Below are 22791 nucleotides of genomic sequence, written 5' to 3' on the forward strand. Positions count from 1 at the left end.
GGTCCTTTGGACAGGTGAGCTAAATACCTTGGTCCTTTGGACAGGTGAGCTAAATACCTTGGTCCTTTAGACAAGTGAGCTTAATACCTTGGTCCTTTGGACAGGTGAGCTAAATACCTTGGTCCTTTAGACAGGTGAGCTAAATACCTTGGTCCTTTGGACAGGTGAGCTAAATACCTTGGTCCTTTAGACAGGTGAGCTAAATACCTTGGCACTTTAGACAAGTGAGCTTAATACCCAGACCTAACCAGGTATAGTTAATCTATTCAGGGCATCAACAGAATCTTAAGATGAGACCAGCAAGAAAAAAAGAAAACATTTTGAAAACAAAAATGTTTATTTCCATCCATCATGCAACTTTGTACACAAAAGTGAAATACATATTCATCAAAAAGCACTTTTTATCGCGAAAATAAAAAATATCCCTTAAATGCTTGTTGCTTAATTTTCTACATGTAAAATTAAGTGTTTTACCCACAAGATAATTAATCTAGGTGGATCTTTTGTTTGAATTGAAAAAAATCTATGATTTAATATCAAGCTTCTTTACATCAAAATTCTACAAGGGACCACAACACAAGATACTCTGGATAGAATGGGATTAAATGTTTTCTCTAAAGGTGGTCATCACCTATGTAATTAAAGATCAGGAAAATATTTTATGCATAATTTATTTTTACCTCCAGATGTCCATTCCTTCTTTTTTGGACCTTATTGGACAGTTCCCAGCTTAAATAGCTATATATTCGTCATCGGAGTGAGTGACATGATAATATCAAAATATAGGCTACTTTGCAACTAGGTTTTAGTGAAAATTGTACAAGAATCGCAGGAAATATTCCAGTACAAATACTGCAAGGGTCACTTTCATTTCGATAACAGCTCAATCAAGGATGAAATGTTTAATTTAGTTATTCATTAAGTCCTTATTGAGATAACAACAACAAAACAACACCAAGTATGGTATCAAGTAGGATGCAGGCTTCTCGGTTTCTTTTCCATCTACATTGATGTAATTGCGCATTTTGTCGATAGTTACATGATATTTAAATAGAGATATAGACAATTGATTTGCATTTTGTTCTATTTAATCAGAATACTGTAATTTGCTTCGGCAGTGACCACCTTTAAGGTAGAGAAAAAGCTGTCCCACGCTGATATAGAGAATGTTGATGATAGACATGGCAATGTATTATCAAGTTCTTTTCTAGCCATAGCTTCAGTCTATTCCAGTAAAATATATCTCCTATGAGAGGAAGCCAAAAAAGAAGAAATTCAATGCGAGGCAGGTACTGGAGAAAATGTAGCTTTTTATATAGTACTGTTTGAATTACAGTGTATATATCACTTCTGTGGGTATCCCTGTAAGACAACCCTGGATTCCTACCATTCGGTGGATATTTTACTGAATAGCCTTATCAAACTTGAAAAGGAACATTTCTAGCACTTAGTACATGCATGGCCGATTACTCGGAGAGTGACTGACGGCGAGGCCCAGAAGAACAAATCCAGCTATGCAGATGTCTTACTGTCCTGGTCAGACAAATAATTGTAAATGTCAGCATTGTTTCATATAAAGCTAGGCTTATGGTAGAATGTTTATGGACAACTATCTACTTCATTTTCAAACACTAGGATATGTCGCCCAAATAGGGTAACAGGGATCATAAAAATATTAGATTTGGTAGATACTATTTTGTTTACTTACACATTTAACAGTCAATCAGAAATGCTTTTGGTAAGTGGTGAGCATGACTAAAATATACCTGGTAACATATCTAACTATCAAGACCTTGTTCTTAAAACACATCATTGGAAGAAATACTTTTAAATGCATACATGTCGCATCAAAGCATAATTAAATAAACACTTTCCTTAAAGCAAATCTGATTGGCTTTTCAACAGTGTTAGATATTGATGTATATCAACAGTCTTATGTTGGAACCCATATTGGGACGTGGATATGTCCTGTAGTGAGATGTAGATAAATTGATCTGACAAATCGGATACTGTATTCCCTGTATATCTCCATATCAAATGTAATCTGTCATTTTACACATCGTAAGTTCTATTCTACTACTTATACAAGTGTAACCATGAAGATGTAGTGGATAAAGACGATGGAATGGAGTCCCGGCAGGAGATTAATGTTGGAGGTAACACCTAATGTCATAACTGTCATCCAAGTTGGACTCTGGCAGCTGTTAGGTACTGTTGTAAGAAAGCCTGGGCTTGCTGCTCTAGGGCCGAGCTGATCAGAACAGGTACCTAAACAAGAAAAACAATAATTTATAGTGTTGTAAGAAAGCCTGGGCTCTCTCCTCAAAGACTGAGCTGATCAAACTGGTATTAAACAAGTTTTTTTTCCCTTTCTACTTAACTAAACATTAAATTGTAACATGCATTTAGAAAAAGGCACTACATTTAATAACATCAGGATCAAATATAAATGAATATACCTTGCCGGGATGAGCAGCACATAGTTTGCCGAGTTGTTTAGCAAGGTGTAATTTAGCATCCGGAACGGCACCCAGTGGATCTCTCTCCTTCTTACCAGCAAAGGCCAGCTGTGAGTACGCTGTCTGGTAACCTGGCGACAGATCGAGGTAAACACATTTATACATACTGACACAGAGTGCCACATTTATACATACTGACACACAGCGCCACATTTATACATACCGACACAGAGCGCCATATTTATACATACTGACACAGAGCGCCACATTTATACATACTGACACAGAGCGCCACATTTATACATACTGACACAGAGTGCTACATTTATACATACTGATACAGAGTGCCACATTTATACATACTGACACAGAGTGCCACATTTATACATACTGACACAGAGTGCTACATTTATACATACTGACTGACACAGAGTGCCACATTTATACATACTGACACACAGCGCCACATTTATACATACCGACACAGAGTGCCACATTTATACATACTGACAGAGTGCCACATTTATACATACCAACACAGAGCGCCACATTTATACATACCGACACAGAGCGCCACATTTATACATACCGACACAGAGCGCCACATTTATACATACTGACACACAGCACCACATTTATACATACTGACACAGAGCGCCATATTTATACATACTGACACACAGCACCACATCTATACATACTGACACACAGCACCACATTTATACATACTGACACAGAGTGCCACATTTATACATACTGACACACAGCGCCACATTTATACATACCGACAGAGTGCCACATTTATACATACTGACACATAGCGTCACATTTATACATACTGACACAGAGTGCCACATTTATACATACTGAAACAGAGTGCCACATTTATACATACTGACTGACACAGAGTGCCACATTTATACATACTGACTGACAGAGTGCCACATTTATACATACTGACACAGAGCGCCATCTCTGGTCTTTATAACAGGATCACTTGAGTGTCCTGGCCATTTATGGAGGCTTTTTGTAGCAATAGTGTAAAAATAGGGAAGGAAATGGGAATCATAGGTTGCTTAAATCAGGAATTTGACCTCAAATCAGAACCCACCAAGTGGACAAGGAAAATAACGGATCAATTTTACACACGATGCATTATAATTTAAGTAAATGAACAAACAAAATTAAAGTTGAAACTACTAACTAAAAATTTTCATAAACAAAATATGTGAATATATGACTGACCAGGTGTGTCTTCAATCTCAATGAAATGCTCATCGTCAGGGACCGACTCGTCTTCTGGTAACTCAAACAGGCTGATCAAGGCCTGCAGTAGACGACCCCTGCAACATGAAATACAGTCATATAATACAAACAATTTTTTGATAAAAGGGTACAGTCATATAATATAAACGATTTTTTGATAAAAGTACCCTAACATTGATTATAGTGAAACAGGATTTAGAATCAATTTTAGCTTAGGAAATGATAATTATCATTTTGCCTAATAACTCTTCAGGTTTTGTCTGAATGCTATTCAAAACAACATTGAAATATCTGGGCTTGAAAAATAATGATACAAGGGAGTGTGTGGATAAATGTTAGGCTTCAGCATCTCAAACCAGTAAACATAGATGTGAGAGAAACGAGAAATACCTTTTCTAAATCTACGTCACCACAAAATACATAATATAGTGAAATGAAAAATTTCACTCACAGTACAATAACAAGCTAGTGGTTCCTTATATATATACCATACTATCCGTACAAAATAAAATTAAACATTTAATCACTTGGCATAATAACGACAGTATATGGTTGACATGTATAAGGTCAACCTGTGTAGATGATAATTATATATCCTTGACAATGTTATTCTTACTTTGAGTGACTACAGCTAGAATTGAGTTTGATATAGACTCTCACACCTGTAAATCTACAACTGTATTATAGACTCTCACACCAGTAAATCTACAACTGTATTATAGACCCTCACACCAGTAAATCTACAACTGTGTTATAGACTCTCACACCAGTAAATCTACAACTGTGTTATAGACTCTCACACCAGTAAATCTACAAATGTGTTATAGACTCTCACACCAGTAAATCTACAACTGTGTTATAGACTCTCACACCAGTAAATCTACAACTGTATTATAGACTCTCACACCAGTAAATCTACAACTGTGTTATAGACTCTCACACCAGTAAATCTACAACTGTGTTATAGACCCTCACACCAGTAAATCTACAACTGTGTTATAGACTCTCACACCAGTAAATCTACAACTGTGTTATAGACTCTCACACCAGTAAATCTACAACTGTGTTATAGACCCTCACACCAGTAAATCTACAACTGTGTTATAGACTCTCACACCAGTAAATCTACAACTGTGTTATAGACTCTCACACCAGTAAATCTACAACCGTATTATAGACCCTCACACCAGTAAATCTACAACTGTATTATAGACTCTCACACCAGTAAATCTACAACCATGTTATAGACTCTCACACCAGTAAATCTACAACTGTGTTATAGACCCTCACACCAGTAAATCTACAACTGTTATAGACTCTCACACCAGTAAATCTACAACTGTGTTATAGACCCTCACACCAGTAAATCTACAACTGTTATAGACTCTCACACCAGTAAATCTACAACTGTGTTATAGACCCTCACACCAGTAAATCTACAACTGTTATAGACTCTCACACTAGTAAATCTACAACTGTGTTATAGACTCTCACACCAGTAAATCTACAACTGTGTTATAGACCCTCACACCAGTAAATCTACAACTGTTATAGACTCTCACACCAGTAAATCTACAACTGTGTTATAGACCCTCACACCAGTAAATCTACAACTGTTATAGACTCTCACACCAGTAAATCTACAACTGTGTTATAGACTCTCACACCAGTAAATCTACAACAGTGTTATAGACTCTCACACCAGTAAATCTACAACTGTATTATAGACCCTCATACCAGTAAATCTACAACTGTATTATAGACTCTCACACCAGTAAATCTACAACTGTGTTATAGACCCTCACACCAGTAAATCTACAACTGTATTATAGACTCTCACACCAGTAAATCTACAACTGTTATAGACTCTCACACCAGTAAATCTACAACTGTGTTATAGACCCTCACACCAGTAAATCTACAACTGTTATAGACTCTCACACCAGTAAATCTACAACTGTGTTATAGACTCTCACACCAGTAAATCTACAACCGTGTTATAGACCCTCACACCAGTAAATCTACAACTGTGTTATAGACTCTCACACCAGTAAATCTACAACTGTGTTATAGACTCTCACACCAGTAAATCTACAACTGTATTATAGACTCTCACACCAGTAAATCTACAACCGTGTTATAGACTCTCACACCAGTAAATCTACAACTGTGTTATAGACCCTCACACCAGTAAATCTACAACTGTTATAGACTCTCACACCAGTAAATCTACAACTGTGTTATAGACCCTCACACCAGTAAATCTACAACTGTTATAGACTCTCACACCAGTAAATCTACAACTGTGTTATAGACTCTCACACCAGTAAATCTACAACAGTGTTATAGACTCTCACACCAGTAAATCTACAACTGTGTTATAGACCCTCACACCAGTAAATCTACAACTGTGTTATAGACTCTCACACCAGTAAATCTACAACTGTGTTATAGACCCTCACACCAGTAAATCTACAACTGTGTTATAGACTCACACCAGTAAATCTACAACTGTGTTATAGACCCTCACACCAGTAAATCTACAACTGTATTATAGACTCTCACACCAGTAAATCTACAACTGTGTTATAGACTCTCACACCAGTAAATCTACAATCATGTTATAGACTCTCACACCAGTAAATCTACAACTGTGTTATAGACCCTCACACCAGTAAATCTACAACTGTGTTATAGACTCTCACACCAGTAAATCTACAACTGTGTTATAGACTCTCACACCAGTAAATCTACAACTGTGTTATAGACCCTCACACCAGTAAATCTACAATCATGTTATAGACTCTCACACCAGTAAATCTACAACTGTGTTATAGACTCTCACACCAGTAAATCTACAACTGTGTTATAGACTCTCACACCAGTAAATCTACAACTGTGTTATAGACTCTCACACCAGTAAATCTACAACTGTGTTATAGACCCTCACACCAGTAAATCTACAACTGTGTTATAGACTCTCACACCAGTAAATCTACAATCATGTTATAGACTCTCACACCAGTAAATCTACAACTGTGTTATAGACCCTCACACCAGTAAATCTACAACTGTGTTATAGACTCTCACACCAGTAAATCTACAATCATGTTATAGACTCTCACACCAGTAAATCTACAACTGTGTTATAGACCCTCACACCAGTAAATCTACAACTGTGTTATAGACTCTCACACCAGTAAATCTACAACTGTATTATAGACTCTCACACCAGTAAATCTACAACTGTGTTATAGACTCTCACACCAGTAAATCTACAACTGTGTTATAGACTCTCACACCAGTAAATCTACAACTGTATTATAGACTCTCACACCAGTAAATCTACAACTGTATTATAGACTCTCACACCAGTAAATCTACAACTGTGTTATAGACCCTCACACCAGTAAATCTACAACTGTTATAGACTTTCACACCAGTAAATCTACAACTGTGTTATAGACTCTCACACCAGTAAATCTACAACAGTGTTATAGACTCTCACACCAGTAAATCTACAACTGTGTTATAGACTCTCACACCAGTAAATCTACAACTGTGTTATAGACCCTCACACCAGTAAATCTACAACTGTGTTATAGACTCTCACACCAGTAAATCTACAACTGTGTTATAGACTCTCACACCAGTAAATCTACAACTGTGTTATAGACCCTCACACCAGTGAAGATTATATATTTGGTATATATTGCTATACATCCCAGAGGAGTCTTCGTACCTTACTTTTATGACATTTATTGACCCTTATTTTATGCGAGTTTGAACTTTTTTGTGAAAATTCAAGATAGTACCCTTTCAACCATTTTGTTTATTCTGTTAGTCTCAAAATCTGACATGCGGAGCTAATCATCAACATGAGCTGATACACATGAAATTTAACAAATATCAATGCAGTTCTCTCTGAGCAATAATGATAACAATCTTCAGTAATCAAAATCCAAGATGGCTACCAGTTGGTAATTTTGTTTGAATCATTTTCCTCTTACCTTAACACTCTGACTCATACCTTCGTAGATAGTAACAAATTTAAACCATCAAAATCTAAGATGACTCTTGATTGCCAATTCATTTGAACCTATTTCATTTGGAAAGTCAAACAATAGTCAATTCATTTGAACCTATTTTATTTGGAGAGTCAATGTCAAAATTGAAATCTACACATAAAACTTCAGAAAGATCCCTGCAGCACTTTCTAAGAAATGATAAGCATTAAATGTTTAAAAATGAAGTGGTACAACTAGACCAAGGGAACCTTTATATGAAATTTGAGAAAGGACCTAATAGCACTTCTCAAAAAATCACGATAGCAGAAATTGTGTAAGGATGGATGCATGAACCACAGACTAGGGAAGGAGGATTCTGATGGCTATATTTACTAACCATAGTGACTCATAGGTCTGTATCATTGCAGGTGATTCTGTCAGCATGTTGGCCACTCCTACAGCACAGATTTTCCTCTCTGTATGTCCTGATACCTTCTGTAGATCCTGTAGGTATAGCCGTTCCACTACCATTCCAAACATTCTACAGATATAGATCAATAACAACCATTTACTACCATTCCAAACATTCTACAGATATAGATCAATAACAGCCATTTACTACCATTCCAAACATTCTACAGATATAGATCAATGACAAGCACGCTACAGAAACCAATAATTTGTCAAACACTTTACAGAAACAGGTGAATGGTCCAGCAATCATCTTTATAAACAGATTAATTTACCAAAAAAGATTGACTGTTACATAGCTATAATCAGGAGGGACTTACTTGGGTTGAATACTGTCTATTGTATCCACAAGATTCCCTGCTCCATACTTTACCGCAAACAAACCAAAGAAAACCAGTAAACCTAAAACACATTAATATTTGAAGATAAAGTAACCATTGGTCCACAAATGTCTAAAATAATCCTATGAAACATTAATATTTGAAGATAAGGTGCCCATTGCTTCACAAATGTCTAAAATAATCTTATGTCACATTAATATTTGAAGATAAAGTAATCATCCACCCAGACGTCTAAAATAAGGTGTTGGGAACATCTCTGACAACATTGAAATCAGTATGATTTCTTTATAACAGTTTACTTACTTTTGATGTATTTTGTTGTTTTTGAACTGGAAAGTCTTTGAAATATCAATACAAATATCTGTTTTGTGTATTGTGTGATGATCTCACTGTAAAGAAAACAATAAAATTTAAACAAAGTATCAAAATAGAAAACAAACAGTAGGAAGAAAATATATTTAATGTTTTTATCAGGTATTCTCTATTTCTGTGACATCTCTTCATGCAAATTATAAATGCTCTCCCTAATTCCATCTCATCTGCTGTACCAAGAGTTTGTTATCCCATCTTTATACATTTTTATGCCCACTCCTATGATCTCGCTTATTTGTTGTTTCCCTGATTATTTTACCTTTTTTACTCATCACAAAAGGTCCAAAGGGCCTTAATCCCACACATTGATAGTAAGGAATCTGGTAACGTACTGGAGGTAATGATACAAATAATACCACTCAATACTCTGGTTTTCCAGAAAAGTAGTATGCCTTGTAGCAAACCTACCCTCTGTGAATTTGAAGGTAATTTATTTAAAACAGAATCAGTAGCCCTCCATCCGAGGCACCTACTACCTTACAATGATGTCAAGGTTAATGTCAAGGTACCGGTAATTTATAGGAGAAAACTTAAGTTATAGTAGTAGGTACCAGCTGGTGAAATAGCCCCCCTCTGGGTCCTCTGGAACTTGAGCAAAATATCCTTACAGTTTTTAAAAAAATTGACCTATGTGACCTTGAGAATAGGTCAAGGGCATTCATATCAGTTAAATTTATTTTACTCTATCCCTGGAACCCCATGACCAAATACCAGTTCCCATTTTCTGGTAGCTTTCAAGAAGTACAAAGTTGACAAATTGTCACCATCACATAAGCTCACTATCATTTTATGCCACATAACCTAAACATTTATCTCGTTTTACCTCCTACAAGCACTACATCTTGATTTCGTACTAGATCGCCACTTGAAGTGTATACATTTACATTTGTGCCAGTGTCTCAGCTCAATATTATTGTCACGCACGCATATATGTTTACGTTTTATTTATAGTCTTATGTGTGTCATTATGTCACGTGGTGTGTATGTGAGTAAGCAAGAGTGTGAAAGACAGAGCGTTCAGGTGAGAACGAACATGGAATTGGTATTGTCCACTTGTCGGGTAGTTTTATACCCTTTTTCCAACAGGAATTTATGCATGTAGGAAGCCTAGACAGCAGACTGGGGTAAGTATTCTCTCTATCATCTATAATTTGTTTTGGAATGGTTATTTTAATGCCATATTTATTGTGTCCCTGTTACCGGTCAAGCCATCTATCTATTGATGCGGTCCAGTCATGCATAACTATTTGTTGTTATTGAAGACAGGTGTTTATATGCATGTAACGTTGAAATTATAAAGTATAACTAGGAATATTTATAGTATACTTATTATCAGACTATGTATATGTACGTTCATTGTTACAATTATGTCAATTTCATTTACTAACCGTAGTTTTGTTCGGGTAGAATTTGTATGGAAGCTCTGAGTTGTAATTATGTGTGTATGGGATAGCGTGGATGCAGGCAGGTGTAAAATCTACGGAAGCCCGTAGATAGCGTACGGCGTATAATTGTGTTATAATGTAAATTGTGGTTAAACAGTTATTTATGCAGATTTTGGACATGCATCTTAGATTATAATATGTTAGCAACATAATATAGGATGAATTGTTGTAAATATCAGTAACTATTTAGGAATAAATTGTCTATGTAGTAGTTAGGAAATCTTAAGACATTGATGTTGTGTATGGAAGAATGAGTATTAATTCAATATTATTGTACGTTTATAGCTTCACATGATGGGCAGGCAACGAGAACTGCTTCTGTAAGCCGGCAAGAAAAGACATGACACCTCATCTTTGTAAAGGCAGCACCAGGACCGACCAAACAGATTATCTAGTCTTCAGGGTCAAGGTCAGCTGTGTAAAGACAGCAGTCTACAGGCGGGCATGAAGAGTACGCCAGTTATCATTGGTGAAAGATAGCCTCGGATTGGAGGAACTTTGTATGACGTACCAGGCACAGACAGGTATCTGGGTACATACACTTTGCTCAGAAGCAAGGTTACCTTGAAGAGAATTGGAGTAAATTCTCAGGTTCTTGGAACCCTACCTATTTAGCGACAGGTACAGAGATACTGTACACGCTGTATGTTCGGCATTGGACAACACTGAGACGTGGTGCTCCCCAGTTGTGAAGAGACTTTAGTTATCTGTAGAACATTATCGTATGAAAGGTAGTGAGAGTGATCGTGAGTGTGAATACAACTAGGTATATATTAAGTTAGTGTGTGTAAATAAATTTGTATATATGTATTTTCTCTTTGTTCTGGTTTTTCCTGTGTCTATTTCCTGAATGCTTGACTGAGGCTCGTCCTGCGTTACAATTATTCTGAGATGAATCTAAGAGCAGATAGATAGTCAAAATCACATGATGTGCTTGTTATGCCATTTTGATAAATGTCAAGGAAATACTTCGATATGCGCTATAAATGAATCAAATGCAGCAAGGATTTTCATTATACCCAACTGCGTTACTATTGAGAACAATTGCATTACTATTGAGAACAATTGCATTACTATTGAGAACAATTGCATTACTATGACATCATTTTCCCATTATGTTGATCATCGACATGGCAAGGGTTTGCATTGTGTATCAGATTGGTTGTGAATTAATCACAGAAAGGAATTTGATTTAAAGATGCTATTTTTTCAAATAAACAGACAATGAAATGGGTGAAAATAAAAGAATGTTTTCATTCAAGAAAGACAGATTTAAACATAAGTAAAATTGTACAATAAATACAATCTAACAAGCGTTTAACTGTTAAATACTTACTGTGGCATGTGTTCTATAATACTATTGAGTAGGTAAAATCCTTCATGATCATTTGCTTTAGAGGCAATAAGTTTCTGGAAAATTCCTAGTAAGCCATTCTGTAAAAAATGTTAAGACAGCTTCAGTAGATGACAAAAACACATTTCTGTAGACTGTTTGAATACTAGATACTCTTACAGAGCAAATTCCTTTATGTTTTATCGATTGAATTCTAGATAGAGTACCCTAAACATATACAACATATATACAAACAAAAGGCAGTTTTAAACTCCTACACTGAAGATGTAGAAAGACTACATAATTATCATTTAACATGTGGTACTGTTCTGTTTGATACCTTTCTCTATGTATCCCTGTAACAGCCGGACTAACACTATATAACTATCATTTAACATGTTGTACGTTAGTTACCAGTTTCTCTGCCTCTATCTGTTTGTTGCCTTTCTCTATGTAAGCCTGTAACAGCCGGACTAACACTATATAACTATCATTTAACATGTTGTACGTTAGTTACCAGTTTCTCTGCCTCTATCTGTTTGTTGCCTTTCTCTATGTATCCCTGTAACAGCCGGACTAACACTATATAACTATTATTTAACATGTTGTACGTTAGTTACCAGTTTCTCTGCCTCTATCTGTTTGTTGCCTTTCTCTATGTATCCCTGTAACAGCCAGACTAACACTATATAACTATCATTTAACATGTTGTACGTTAGTTACCAGTTTCTCTGCCTCTATCTGTTTGTTGCCTTTCTCTATGTATCCCTGTAACAGCCGGACTAGAGGAGGGATGTTGCCTGGTCTTTCCCACAAGGCTGGCACCAGAAGAAACGGGAACAGAGCCATGTAAGAGCTGGGAATCTCCTGATGGTAGTCCATTAACAGCGACAACATTTGGAATACATATGGTACAAATTCTGTAAACAGAAGAGCATAGAGGCCTTCTACTATCTAACACTGCATTGTGACACATAATTCCCATGCACTTAAATCTAAGTAATTATTCTTTTAAAAGCAAGAAGTTTGAATAATATACCACCACAAAAATATTTTACTATGAGTAAGACAAGTATGCCTTCATTTCCTTGCAAACATATGACATTATTTGATAAATTACTACAAATAGGTGAACGTGACCTTGACCTTGGCACCTTGCATGAGACATGACCACTACTAACATAAAACAGTTGGTAAAATAAGATTGTTCATGTGTGCAGATGTGTTGAACAAAAGCTTTTGTCATCCCTTCTCCCATACTAAGCATTGATTTTTTTGCACTCCACTGACCTTTGACTTGTAGGTCAAGGTCACATTGCAATTTACCAGTGGAGTGATAAAGGTATACATCAACTTTCATTAGAATATCTTTAACAGTTTAATTTCAAATTATTAGAAAACATGCTTCAGCAGTACACTGCACATTATCTTAAGTTGACGCAACTAAGCTTCATGTTTCATCAACTTATGTAGAAAGTTTTCCTGGACAGAAAATTGCTGAATAACTTGCGCCTGTTTGACCTTGAAGTCAAGGTTAAAGTAAAACAACTGCAATTAATGCACTAACATCAACTTTTACATGATGCAAATATGCTCCAAGTCTTATTTTTTAAAATCTTAGGTTTAAAAAGTTATTGCAAAACTTCTACTTATTTGACCTTTGTCCTTGAGGGAGTGAATGATAGTTACATACATACTTTGAACATCCAGTTGTAGGGAATGATAGAGTTACATATCTTGTACATCCTGTTGTAGGGAGTGATCGTGAATGATAATGTTACGTACCTTGTACATCCTGTTGTAGGGAGTGATCGTGAATGATAATGTTACGTACCTTGTACATCCTGTTGTAGGGAGTGATCGTGAATGATAATGTTACGTACCTTGTACATCCTGTTGTAGGGAGTGATCGTGAATGACAGAGTTACGTACCTTGAACATCCTGTTGTAGGATATCTGTGAAGGGAGTAAACAAAGCCTGCTCAAACTGGTAGATAGCTTCCGCACTATGTTTACACACGGACCTGATACTTATACACAGCGACTCAAACAAGTAATGGTTGAAGTGAGGCTTGCTGGGATTCTGTGAATGTTTAAAATCAATGATTAGTATTTTATTGTGTATAGAAGTCTTCATAAACATATAACTGAAATACTATGCTTGACACATCAACATTTTAACTGTCTATTTCAGTTGTCTATTAGACAAGAGCTAGATTAGGATATGATTTAATATTACACACATGAAGAATTTGAGGCATTATTTAATGAACCATAACATCAACAAAATTGAGTCAATATACAGTTTGTATGTATACCCATACTATTATATACATGTATAAGTCAGCACTGATGACTAATAAAACAAAGGTCAATGTTTGACATTCATAGCATTCCTGCACATAAAATTTCTCCCTGACAACATGTTTCCTCGGTTGACTGACCTTGCTAACTTGTATGAGTTTTTCTGTGAGAACTTTCATCAGCTGTGCCATAAATGGCAGTACATTTTCCTGCATCATAGACATTGTCCTCATGATAGCTGTAACAATAGGTCACAAATCTTAACTATTTCAATTGAATAATGTTAAGAAAAATTAAATATTTGGTATCAAATGCGTTATAATATTTACTTTTCATTACAATTCAAAAACACAACATATAGTTAAGAGAACTCCATGAATATTTTGATGTATTGGCAAGGTCTACACATGATTTTATCCTAAAATTAGGACTGAACTATTATTTAATCAAAACCCATTACTTACATCCCATGAAGGCATATGTGATCTTAGCTTCCTGAGAAACACAACTCAATGAGTTGGGATCATGCTGACTGAGCTATATAGCTTGAAAGGACTTCTGATAGTTATGACTGGGCTATCGGGGCCTTGAAAAGACTTCTGATAGTTATGACTGGGCTATCTGGGCCTTGAAAGGACTTCTGATAGTTATGACTGGGCTATCGGAGCCTTAAAAGGACTTCTAATCGCTACGACTGGGCTATCGGAGCCTTGAAAGGACTTCTAATCGCTACGACTGGGCTATCGGGGCCTTGAAAGGACTTCTAATCGTTACAACTGGGATATTGGAGCTTTGAAAGAACTTCTGATAGTTTCAACTGGGCAATCAGGGTCCTGAAAGGACTTTCAATAGTTTGATTGGGCTATTGTGCCTTGAAAGCACCTGATAGTTTCAACTGGGCAATCAGGGCCCTGAAAGGACTTCTAATAGTACTGCTGAGCTATTGCAGCCCTGAAAGGACTTCTGATAGTTCTGCTCAGCTATTACAGCCCTAAAAGGACTTCTGATAGTTCTGCTGACCTATTAGGGCCCTTACCTTTCATTATGTATTCATTTTCTGTTGACCCAGGGTGATTCAACGCCTCTAACAAATTATTAACCATATCACCAGCAAAGCCCTGGATATCTGCATAAGTAACACTGTTCAAAAAAAAAAAGAATTTTTTACAAATAATTAATGGCAAGCAAAGATTTGAAGTGATGACATTTTTCTTTTCGGGAATAGGCTACTTTATTCTTCAATCATCTTATGCAATGAAACTTTGTATTACTTCAGGTTTATAAGCCCACTGGTGACAAATATAATTTTGGTTTTCCTTACTAAATATTTAAATAGCTAAACCCTCCAGAAATCACAATTATATATAAGGTAATTTTCATCACAAACAGAGAAGGAAGGAAATTTTTGGGTAGATATCAAATACACAGAAAAGTGAACACTTACGCAGGTTTTCCAGTGTCCTGACTCCGCACCATAAAAATCCTCTCTATAGTGTGAGCAGCGTAGGTGTGCACCACCAGACTGGTGGCCTTGAGGAAGCGTACCAGGTGGGGCAGACTTGCCGTTAATGATTCACGGGATAACTGTAAACAAAATGTGTCATCATCCTTCAAATTCCTACTAAACAATGTATTCACATCAGTTCTATCCCATTTATTAGCCTGTTTACAGAAATCATCTATGGTCTCACACAAATCTAAATTTCATAATCATATGCATTAATGACTTGCATTCTCATCTTGTAATACTTTAAGGTTTGTTTAAAGTTCTTTTTTATTCTGATGATAAGTTTAGAAGTAGAACATACTGTAGTGTTAGTTTGTTAATTTTATATTCTGATAAGTAGTTTGTAGGTTGAAATCTACCATACTGTAATTTTGTTAACATAAATTTTCTATTCCGATCAACCCTAACAGGAAGCAGACAGATTTTTCAAACAGAAACTACCAAAACAAGTGATTTATTTGAAGCCATAACATATAATAAGACATATTATCTTTCTACCCACTTCGTATAGAATTTGTTTAATTTGCCCATAAGACATATATTCTAGAATAGCCCTCAATCAAACCACTACTCACCTGATTTCTGAACACCATTAGGTACTTTATTGCATCTGCCTTGAGAATGGGACTGACATTAACTGAAAAGTACCAAAACATCATCAGATATTAATATGTAATCCTGCATCATGAGCAAAACATGATAAGATATTCTAAGGTACACTCAAATTTAACATTACATGAAACTTTACACTATCATCATTTAGTAGCAACATTTCATCAGTCCAAATCAGACTTTCCACCATACCACTCTCAAGTCACTCCCTGGACACTCCCAATTCACTCATAGACACTACCTAACCACTCTCCAGACACTCTTAAGTCACTCCCTAGACACTCTCATGTCAATCCCCAGACACTTTTGGTTTGTTTGGTTTGTTTTTGTTTAACGTCCTATTAACAGCCAGGGTCATTTAAGGACGTGCCAGGTTTTGGAGGTGGAGGAAAGCCGGAGTACCCGGAGAAAAACCACCGGCCTACGGTCAGTACCTGGCAACTGCCCCACATAGGTTTCGAACTCGCAACCCAGAGGTGGAGGGCTAGTGATAAAGTGTCGGGACACCTTAACCACTCGGCCACCGCGGCCCCCCAGACACTCTCATGTCACTCCCTAGACACTTCCCAGACACTCCCATGTCACTCCTAAGACAATTCCCAGACACTCCCTAGACACCTCCCATGACACTCCCTAGACACCTCCTATGACACTCCCTAGACACCTCCCATGACACTCCCTAGACACCTCCCACAACACTCCCTAGACACCTCCTATGACACTCCCTAGACACCTCCCATGACACTCCCTAGACACCTCCTATGACACTCCCTAGACACCTCCTATGACACTCCCTAGACACCTCCTATGACACTCCCTAGACACCTCCCACAACACTCCCTAGACACCTCCTATGACACTCCCTAGACACCTCCCATGACACTCCCTAGACACCTCCTATGACACTCCCTAGACACCTCCCATGACACTCCCTAGACACCTCCTATGACACTCCCTAGACACCTCCTATGACACTCCCTAGACACCTCCCATGACACTCCCTAGACACCTCCCACAACACTCCCTAGACACCTCCTATGACACTCCCTAGACACCTCCCATGACACTCCCTAGACACCTCCTATGACACTCCCTAGACACCTCCTATGACACTCCCTAGACACCTCCCATGACACTCCCTAGACACCTCCTATGACACTCCCTAGACACCTCCCACAACACTCCCTAGACACCTCCTATGACACTCCCTAGACACCTCCTATGACACTCCCTAGACACCTCCCATGACACTCCCTAGACACCTCCCACAACACTCCCTAGACACCTCCGACAACACTCCCTAGACACCTCCCACAACACTCCCTAGACACCTCCTATGACACTCCCTAGACACCTCCCACAACACTCCCTAGACACCTCCTATGACACTCCCTAGACACCTCCCATGACACTCCCTAGACACCTCCTATGACACTCCCTAGACACCTCCCATGACACTCCCTAGACACCTCCCACAACACTCCCTAGACACCTCCGACAACACTCGCATGACACCTCCCATGACACTCCCTAGACATCTCCCACAACACTCCCTAGACACCTCCTATGACACTCCCTAGACACCTCCCATGACACTCCCTAGACACCTCCCACAACACTCCCTAGACACCTCCTATGACACTCCCTAGACACCTCCCATGACACTCCCTAGACACCTCCCACAACACTCCCTAGACACCTCCGACAACACTCGCATGACACCTCCCATGACACTCCCTAGACATCTCCCACAACACTCCCTAGACACCTCCCACAACACTCCCTAGACACCTTCTATGACACTCCCTAGACACCTCCCATGACACTCCCTAGACACCTCCCATGACACTCCCATGAAACTCCCATGACACCTCCCATGAAACTCCCTAGACACCTCCCATGACACTCCCTAGACACCTCCCATGACACTCCCTAGACACCTCCCACAACACTCCCATGACACTCCCTAGACACCTCCCATGACACTCCCTAGACACCTCCCACAACACTCCCATGACATTCCCATGACACTTCCATGACACTCCCTAGACACCTCCCAGACACTCCCAAGTCACTTCCATGTCACTCCCTAGACACTTTCAAGATACTCCCCATCACTGGATAGAGAGAATTTTTTGGTCCAAAACTGACACTCCCCCAGACACTCCAGTCAATGAACACTGGACAGAAAGATCTGGTCCAAAACCAGACACTCAGCAGCATCTTAACACTGGAAGATGAATGCTTATGGAACAGGAAATTATGAAAACAATTTAGGTTAAGTTTCTGTGATGTAGGTCTTACCATCACCGGCTTGTAGATCTGGTGCTATGTGAGACTGGAAAAAGTCGGTGATGTTTACCAAACTGCTCGTCTGGGTGATACCGTGCTACAAAGAGAATCTACATTAAAACACCTTATAACATGTACCAGGATTGGAGAACGTCTCTAGTACATCTACTAACAAGGGTACCATCATCGGTACAAATCTCGCCTCATACTGGAGAACATCACTAGTACATCTACTAACAAGGGTACCATCATCGGTACAAATCTCGCCTCATACTGGAGAACGTCACTAGTACATCTACTAACAAGGGTACCATCATCGGTACAAATCTCGCCTCATACTGGAGAACGACTCTAGTACATCTACTAACAAGGGTACCATCATCAGTACAAATCTCGCCTCATACTGGAGAACATCACTAGTACATCTACTAATAAGGGTACCATCATCGGTACAAATCTCGCCTCATACTGGAGAACGTCTCTAGTACATCTACTAACAAGGGTACCATCATTGGTACAAATATCGCCTCATACTGGAGAACGTCTCTAGTACATCTACTAACAAGGGTACCATCACCGGTACAAATCTCGCCTCATACTGGAGAACGTATCTAGTACATCTACTAACAAGGGTACCATCACCGGTACAAATCTCGCCTCATACTGGAGAACATCTCTAATACATCTACTAACAAGGGTACCATCACCGGTACAAATCTCACCTCATACTGGATATCACTATACGGTGTCTATACCTCACACTAGAACTATGAGGGGCAAGTTCACACACTGAAATATTATCTATATTTCAATATATCAATATCTTAACATAAATAATATTTCAATATATAAAGTTAAAATGTACAAAGTATATATCAGGTTTTGCATTATTATAAGCATTGACATTGTCTTTATTATGAAACATGATTGACAACAGAAAATAACACCTGGGTAGTTTACTCGCAGAGCAACCCTCAAACCAAAATTAAGAAAACTAGTACATATAATTATATTGAAGTTTACTGGTGTCTATCAATACCAAAAACTTAACATTTGATTTGACATTAACTTGCACCAACAACTTAATATTTGATTTGAAGTAAAATTGTAAGTCCAAAATGTTTAAAAAACAGACTTTTTTTCCTAAAACTTTTTCATTCTGACTCTGGGAAGTAATAGGTTATCTCCACAGCAACTCTTAAAACAAATATAAGAAACCTTTAGTACACTTATAAAGGAGTTCACTGATGTCTTTCAACACTTGCACCAAAAACTCAACATTTAGAAATCAACACTGACGTCGACACCAAAGCCAGAGTGACAACATATATAAGCTCTTCCTCTCTTCTAGAGGCGACTTAAAAAGCACTACAACTACAAAGTTTTGCTAATATTTGCTACTATTTAAAGTATACAAAATGAAAATAAGTTTCCAAAATAATTTTTTTATGACCATAACATACCTGAACATATCATAACTTGTTTTTACTTCATTTCTACATTTCGTGACGATAACTCATATAAATATGATTAGTCCTACCTTCTCTGTTTTTGCCTTGGCTGCCAAAGATGTTACCAGGTATAATGCCACGTCTTTAGATTTCCAGTTTCCTGTAGGATTTTTAGAATACTCCTGCAAATAACAATAGGCGCATGAGCCTTAACACTGACTAGAGTTCTGGAATATTTTGTATATTATTTCATATTAGTCAATTTGGCCCTTTTTGGCCAATGGGGTAAGTCAGGGGGGAAAGTCAGGCACAACAAATGCATGTACCATCAAAATGCCATCTCATACTGATAACTCTAACCGCAATTGTATTATTTCCAATGACATATGGTATTGCTTATAACGATATATATTTTTTCATGGTTTTTTTATTATTATTATTAAATTTGACATTACAGTACACTACACAATTAGACACCGATACACAGAGGATAAAAATTTTCCTAGAACTGGACATTTTAGTCAAAAGGTATAGCAGTTTTTCTGACACAGAAAATGACCAGAAGTTGATAATTAATGTTCCAGCTCATTAGAACTTTATCTAAGTTTGAAATAGTTTTCTGAAATAGTGGTCAGGATGGCAATTTTGTATTTCTAATACTAGCGACCCACCCACAAAAAAAGAACACTTGATCAGTGAAATATCTGTAACATTCCTAGGATATTGAAAAGAAATCCATCTGACAGTACATTAGCTTACCAAGGTTAGTTGAACATGTAAAATGTTAACAGACTCACTGTGAGAAGAGCTTGTATGTACTGGTAAAACTCTCTCTATGACAGGTGCCTGTATGCAATGAGAAGAACTTGTAACTCGTCTAGGTAAAATTAATGGTAAAATTGTAATAGGAGAATGGTAAATTACTCACCGTGAGAAGAGCCTGTATGTACTGGGAGAAATTCTGTATTACAACTCCCTCAAAGGATTTACTGAGTGCTTGTACTAAGTCACATGCTGACCGTCGTCTCGTGTCCACATCTTTATAACAACAAACAGAACTGATATAGTGTAATAGACTGGTGTAATTATGATGTCATAGCAATAATCAGAAAAGGTTTGTTGGTCCATTAACAAGATTTGGATCGTGTTTTCACTGATGGCTTGTTTTGCTTTTTTGCAAAACAGTTTGTTCATCTTAACAAGGATTGCCACCTCTCACATCCTCAGTGGGAGACTCACGATATTCAAAACTTTCTCCCACGAAGACCTCTCTCATGTGACATAGACAAAATGTCACGTAATTAAAAAATTCTCCCTCCATCTCACTTCAATTACTAATGTACTAGATTGGATGGCATCCATGCAGTGCCTACTATTGTCAATTATGTCTGGTCTTTATCAATCAGAACACTAGGGCTGTGGTTTGTTTATGTATACACAGCAGGTGTGAAGGTTATTAGTCCGACATATTAGTAGGCGGCTAGTGCGTAGTCAAGTCTGGTTCGGATCAGCCATGATTTACTCACATGAAAATGATATGAATGTGGAAACATCGTACTAACCAGTAACAAAACAACATTTGTACAGACCACTATCTTTGACTTGGTAATTTACTAGTAGTTAAAGAAGAGCCGGAAGCAGCTATAAAAAATCTGGATTTTTACATCAAGTTAAATTAAAGGGAGTTGATTAACAAATAATTGAAAAAAAAGTAAAATTTCCAGTAATATCAAATATGAATTATATGTAACTGCTTTGGGTCATTGTTCTAATAAGCATTTCTCAATCTGCTTGAATTTACACTGACTTATATTTTAAGATACTAATTTACTGATCATTAAAAATGAAAGACAATATAACTTTTTTGGTATCTAGATGTGTATTTAAATATATTTAATTCTTTATCCTGACTCATAAAAAAAATTGGGTACTAAAGCCTCTAGAATGCTGACAATGATTCTCTAGATATTGTAATGGTAACCTTGACCCAAAAACCCTGACAGCCATTGAGATAGTATGATCCTTATGATCCTAAATAAGAGTTTGAAAATGGATGAAATTCCCTCAAAGGAACCTACTAGACAGCTGAAAAGGATTTTCTAAATTAAAAAAGTAACGGTGAACTTGACCTTGACCCAACAACCTTGACACTTAAACTTGTCCGAGATATCATGGTCCTTTATAATGGATGAAGTTTAATCAAAATCCCAAAGAAATGAAGCCTCTAAAGCACATACAAACTTCTGTGTTTCACTGGAAGGGGATTATTAACCTGGCTAAAGACTATCAGCAGGATAACCTCCATTTTCCTTACATACCCTGGTACTGCAAAGTTCAGTGTTATGTGAGTAATACATTCATAAAACAGCTTAACACAATGTTACAGGACCAGTCTAATCTGCCTGTCTGTAAATAAAGTTTGTGCCATCACTTGTATTACTCACCAGAACCTTCTATGTCTCTCCTTATATATTCATCTGGATTATCTTCAAACAATTCTTCATCAGCATCTGTATAATTAGCATACAATATATCACAAACAATTTATCATCAGGGCCTAAAACATGAAGTTCAGAAATCTGTATCAATTTGTGTAAGAACAAGAGTGCCAACACTCACAGGAATTGTACTTTGCATGAGAAGCTAAACAACATACCTCTAAATTGCATGTTGGGAACAATCACTTTCTCACAGATGCTTGACAGAGTCGCGGGATCCTCAAATAAACTTTTGTATGATGGTCGCTCAGCAACAGAGGCCAGAAACTGGATAGCATTGCTTACTAACTATTAACAAAAAAAACAGCATTAAACCTTTGTGTGAAAACAGCATAATTCTTTGTGTGTACTGTTTGTTTGTTTGTTTGCTGGGTTTAATGCTCCTTAAAACAGCAATGGTCATTTTGAGGCAGGATCTCATTGTAGTAATTGG

General features: G+C 37.4%; 1 protein-coding gene across 2 annotated transcripts in view; it reads right to left on the reverse strand.

The window, feature by feature from the left end:
• Positions 1–318: 318 nt before the first annotated feature.
• Positions 319–22791, reverse strand: part of LOC117325370 (exportin-2-like) — a 30075-nt gene continuing 7602 nt past the window's right edge. Inside the window, exons 10-27 of one of the 2 annotated variants that reach the window (XM_033881535.1) lie at positions 22517–22646; positions 22305–22370; positions 20789–20898; positions 19950–20042; positions 18422–18506; positions 16081–16142; positions 15443–15582; positions 15035–15138; positions 14139–14236; positions 13627–13777; positions 12418–12614; positions 11698–11795; positions 8848–8933; positions 8524–8605; positions 8130–8273; positions 3705–3802; positions 2460–2590; positions 319–2268 (exon numbers count right to left, since the gene is read on the reverse strand). In XM_033881535.1, coding sequence (XP_033737426.1) covers positions 2179–2268; positions 2460–2590; positions 3705–3802; positions 8130–8273; positions 8524–8605; positions 8848–8933; positions 11698–11795; positions 12418–12614; positions 13627–13777; positions 14139–14236; positions 15035–15138; positions 15443–15582; positions 16081–16142; positions 18422–18506; positions 19950–20042; positions 20789–20898; positions 22305–22370; positions 22517–22646 — 1965 coding nt within the window. In that variant the 3' untranslated portion in view covers positions 319–2178. Of the gene's footprint in view, positions 2269–2459; positions 2591–3704; positions 3803–8129; positions 8368–8523; positions 8606–8847; positions 8934–11697; positions 11796–12417; positions 12615–13626; positions 13778–14138; positions 14237–15034; positions 15139–15442; positions 15583–16080; positions 16143–18421; positions 18507–19949; positions 20043–20788; positions 20899–22304; positions 22371–22516; positions 22647–22791 lie in introns of those variants that run through there. The other variant, XM_033881536.1, reaches the window with a different exon arrangement.

The sequence above is a fragment of the Pecten maximus genome, chromosome 4, assembly GCF_902652985.1.
Source record: "Pecten maximus chromosome 4, xPecMax1.1, whole genome shotgun sequence".
Taxonomy (NCBI): Eukaryota; Metazoa; Mollusca; class Bivalvia; order Pectinida; family Pectinidae; genus Pecten; species Pecten maximus.